The 4687-nt window shown below is 50.8% G+C and overlaps 1 protein-coding gene across 1 annotated transcript in view; it reads right to left on the bottom strand.

Moving 5' to 3' along the window:
* Positions 1-5: 5 nt before the first annotated feature.
* The window catches only part of C1QL1 (complement component 1, q subcomponent-like 1), a gene marked incomplete at both ends in the record, with an annotated part of 6188 nt that continues 1506 nt past the window's right edge, over positions 6-4687 (bottom strand). The window contains one exon of the mRNA XM_006776912.1: positions 6-125. Within this exon, the coding sequence (XP_006776975.1) occupies positions 6-125 (120 nt within the window). The remainder of the gene's footprint in view (positions 126-4687) is intronic.

Consider the following 4687-nt stretch of genomic DNA (forward strand, 5'->3'; position numbering starts at 1 on the left):
CCGTGCGCTTTGCCCCCGTCGAGTTTGATGAAGACCTCATCGCCCGCGTCCAGGTGCAGGATCACGCTGTTGCTGGCGTAGTCGTAGTTCTGGTCTGCGTCCTGGGCAATGGCACTGGCCCGCACCTGCGGGGGTGGGAGAGTAGGGGTGTGTGCCAGAGGGGAGCGGGGAGAGAAGTGGGGCCAAGGATGGAGGGAACTGTTCGAGGTAAAGCGGCCACATCAGAGGATCTGGAGGTCCTAAAAGCTCCACTTCCAGCCCCATCAGGGCCCTGAGCCTGCTCCTCTCCCAACATCCCTACCCCCTCCACCCCCACCCCCCCTTTCCAATCATAACGTGTGTTTTAGGTGATTACAGAGGAGCCCGGGATTTGCAGGGGCTGGTGTAATCTGGGTCTGCATTGGGAGTCCAGGTAGAGTCTGCTTCCCTAACTTCTCTAGGTCTTACCAGGTGGCCTGCCGAGAACCTCAGTGCCTCCAGGATGGCCCAGCCTGGAACCCCCTCTTGCAGAGAGAAATTCTTTGGACCCCCAAAGATAGAGGGCCCTTCTCTCTCATTATTCCTTCATTTCCGCTTTCATTGTAATACAGATTGCCGTCTTTTCCAGCCACATCCACCTGTTCTCATGTCGGAGGAGGGGCACAGTGCACACCCTGGCCCCATACAAGCAACCACCCTAGTACCAGGACCTGCTACTGGGACTCCTTGTCTGAAGTTCATTCTGGAGTCTGTCCGCCGGAGCAGTAGGATGGAAGGTCTGGTAATTATTTCCCCTCCCAAGGCTCAGATCAGGCCTGTACCCCTGCCTCCAAGGAGCTGTCGCTATACCTGTGATTATTGCCCCACTCAAAAAGGATTTCCTTTGTATTATTATTTTTAATCCTCACCTGAGATATATTTTTATTGGTTTTAGAGAGAGGAAGGAAGAGGGGGAGAGAGAAGAAAAAAAATCAGTGAATCAATGTGAGAGAAATATTGATTGGTTTCCTACCAAATCCACACCCTGGGTCAGTGTCCTGGCCAGGAATGGAACCCATGACCCTTTGGTGCATGAGACAACGCTCCAACCAACTGAGCCACACCAGCCAGGGCTCAAAGAGGATTTCGGACTCCGTTTCACCCCATAGTGGGAGAAAGGAAGTAGGTGGAAAGAAGGGAATCCTTACATCACTCTGTGATCCTCAGTCTGATCTGATATACTTGCTGGTTCTTGTTTTGATGGAGGAGGGGAGGAATGGTAGGGCAATGAGGCAAGCATTTGGGTTTGAAGCCTGCCACCATCGCTTTTGCAGGCTCTGACTGTAGTCATAAGATACTGAAGGTGGGAGGGGGTGGAAAAATTCCCTCCAGGCATACCTTTTCCACAGCTGAGGCCAAAGCAAGGCCTGAACCGCAGGACCTGGAGCCTCCCCAGGACATCCGGGGTGACGAATGGGAAGAGAAGAACTATCTCCAAGGTTCTGGCTTGTGTTGGGGGAGGCTGCACTGAAAGGGTTCACTCAGCCAGGCTCCTCAACAGCCCCACTCCGTCCTGCCCCTTTCCTGAAAGCAGCTCCCCCATGGGCTGACAGTCCAGGCTGGACCAACCCAAACTAGGGGAGGAGCCCATCCTTCTGGGTGGGGCGAGTAGGCTGTGCTAAAGCTGCTGACTCAGCAGCCGTGCTGCAACAGGAGGACCCATCATATTTGCATGCAGACTGCCCTTTAAGGCCCAGATCCTTCCAGCCATCTTCTCCCCCGTCAACCTCTTCTTCTCCAACCTGGGAAGGAATAGTTTGGGGAACTTGCAGGAAAAACTCACAGCCCACCTAAAGGTGGGGGCAAATCAAATAAGGGGGGGACCTCGTTTGTCAAGAAGCCCAGTTTCTCTGTTTAGAAAATACATGAGAAGATCCTGCCTCAACCACTGTCACCTTTATAACAAAGCCTTATGATGGTAAAAAAAACAAATTTTTTTCATCTTGTTGGGGCTTTGAGCTACTAGGGAAGAGCTGAAAGCAAGCAGCCAACTTCCGGATTGTTCCCTGGGCCCTAATCCTGGCAGTATTTATTATTATGCATGCATTTCATTATCTCTGCTAATAAATTACTGCTAATAACAATTATTTTTATTACCCAGATTAATTTAGCCTTAACTCATTAAAACAGTGTGCTTGTTAATAGCAAAATCCATTAGAATACAGTCATCTGTCATCAGGAATCTCCTGATGATGTGACAGGCATCAGAACTGTTATGCCTCTATTTATTATTTATTCATCACCATGATTGTTGCTGTGATTATCCTAATTATCCATGGACGCAGGGAGAATTTATGCCCTTCCATGCTTAGGTGGTGAGGGATCCCAGAACGGAACCCAGGGGTCCTGATTCTCTGCCCAAAACTGAAACAGGGGAGGCATATAGCTCCTCCTGGGGCCCAAGGGAAAGTTTGGGGAATTGAGGTTGCCATGGAAGCAAAAAAGCAAGTCTGTGACTTGTCAGGAGGGGGCACTGTATAATCACCTCTTCACGGGCTGCCAGGAAGGGAAACTGAGGCAGTGGTTTGACCAGAGGCCTGGAAGGGGTGGGGGGAGAACCCAGGGAATATGTCCTTGTCCCCAGGTCAATGCTGGGAGGTGTGCCTCCCATAGATAGTTAGCTTTGCCTGCAGGAGACACACATTGATTGGGTCCCTACTGTGCCAGCCACTGTGCTCTGCTGTCTGAAAGGCATTAGAAGCCATAGAGGATAGCTAGGGCCCCTCTCCCATCATCAGCCAAGAGGTTGATCTCCAGTTAGGTCTTTATACCACAGCCCTCAGTTTATGTACCCTACCACCGCTCACTCAGACTCTAGCCCAGCCGTGGGCAAACTACGGCCCGCGGGCCGGATCCGGCCTGGTTGAAATAAATAAAACTAAAAAAAAAAAAAAAAAAAGACCGTACCCTTTTACGTAATGATGTTTACTTTGAATTTATATCAGTTCACACAAACACTCCATCCATGCTTTTGTTCCGGCCCTCCGGTCCAGTTTAAGAACCCATTGTGGCCCTCGAGTCAAAAAGTTTGCCCACCCCTGCTCTAGCCCCTGCTCATTTGTAACACTCACCTTCCCCAGCCTGTCCCCACACAGCTCTATCTCCCCCTTCCCATTTATCAACTGCATGTTCTCCTTGACTCCTACGAACTGTGGATCTTAGAGGCAGCTGCAAGGAGCTCACCTCCCCCAGGGTACCGGCTCCAATCTAGAGCCTCTTTCTCAGGCTCCTCAGGTCCCCATGTCCTAATGACCAGGGCCTGGTGCCATCAGGCTGTGAAGTGGTGACTCAAAGCCACCCCTGGGGAGAGGGGCCAGGAGGGCTTAGACAGCAGATAGGCAGCTTCAGCACCAGGCAAGAAAGTGGTGACTTCTCTCCTTTCCATCTTGCCCAGGGAGGGGCCAAGGCCTAGATGCAGCTCTGCCTTCCTGAAGAAATTCTGAAAATCTCTGTGTAGAGAGAAAGCCAGAAAGAAAAGAATAGAGCCCGTGGTTGCCCCTGGTCTTAAAGACAGGGGAGGTGCAAGCTCCCCTCTTTTGTTCCCTTCCATTGACCAGCCCCGTCATATTTTCCTCGGCTCACTTGAATGTCCTCTTCTATCTCTGAGTTGTTCCCCAACTTGACCTTTTTATTTCCTCTCTAGCCATGTCCCTTCACCTTGGGGACCAGGTTCACCATCCTCTCCTCCAACCAGGTTGGTCTGAACTGGGTCTCAGGTTCCACTGAATCACTCCCACCAGCCAAGACATTTTGGGATAGCAGCTCCCAGCCCTCCTCTAACACAGCAATGGCTGTGGTATGTTACTGTGTGGTTACTACTGTCTCCCTGCACAGACCATGAGGTCTTGGAGGGCAAGCAGATTGAACCTCTGGAAGCAAGCCTCAAACCACGCTCCTAGTAGGGGCTCAAAACTAATACTATGTGGAATAATGAGTGAGATTATATGAGTCTCTTGGATAATCTGGAAGGAGGGTTCACCAAGAATGTGCCCCCCTATTTGTCTTGTTTTGGGAGGTGGGTTAGCAAATGGTATGCGTAATTGTTAAAATGCTAGGTGTTTGAGATTCCTAGTTAAAGCCACCTCCTTTCTTCTAATAGTTTATGGTCCCACCTCCTAGGCAGGCTCTGCCAATCATCTGTCCCAGCTGGAGGTGAAAGAAGAGACTTTTGAGTCAGTCTCACCTCCCAATTATTTTATCTTTTTGTTGTTGTTGTTAATCCTCATCCAAGGATATTTTTCCATTGATTTTTAGAGAGTGGAAGGGAGAGGAAGAGACAGAGAGAAACATTGATGTGAAAGAGACACATCGATTGGTTGCCTCCTGCATGCACCCCAACCAGGGCCTGGGAACCTGCAACGGAGGTACTTGCCCTTGAATCAAACCTGGGACCCGTTAGTCTGAGGGCTGACACTCTATCCACTGAGTCAAACCTGGGAGGGCTCACCTCACAATTACTGAAGCAAGTACCCCTGCCCCAAGCACACACCATCTTTGGGGCCTCCTCTTGCCTCATCTCAGGGACCTGCTGCAACCTCCTGAAGTGGCACAGGGTCTAGGGCCCACTTGTGGTCTGGTGACCACTTCCCTCTCCAGACAAGCTGGGCCCTGGCCCCTCTGGAACCTTAGCTTGGTGCCAGCCCAGACTTTCTTTGGGAAAGGAAGAACT

The sequence above is a fragment of the Myotis davidii genome, unplaced genomic scaffold (assembly GCF_000327345.1).
Source record: "Myotis davidii unplaced genomic scaffold, ASM32734v1 scaffold109, whole genome shotgun sequence".
Lineage (NCBI taxonomy): Eukaryota > Metazoa > Chordata > Mammalia > Chiroptera > Vespertilionidae > Myotis > Myotis davidii.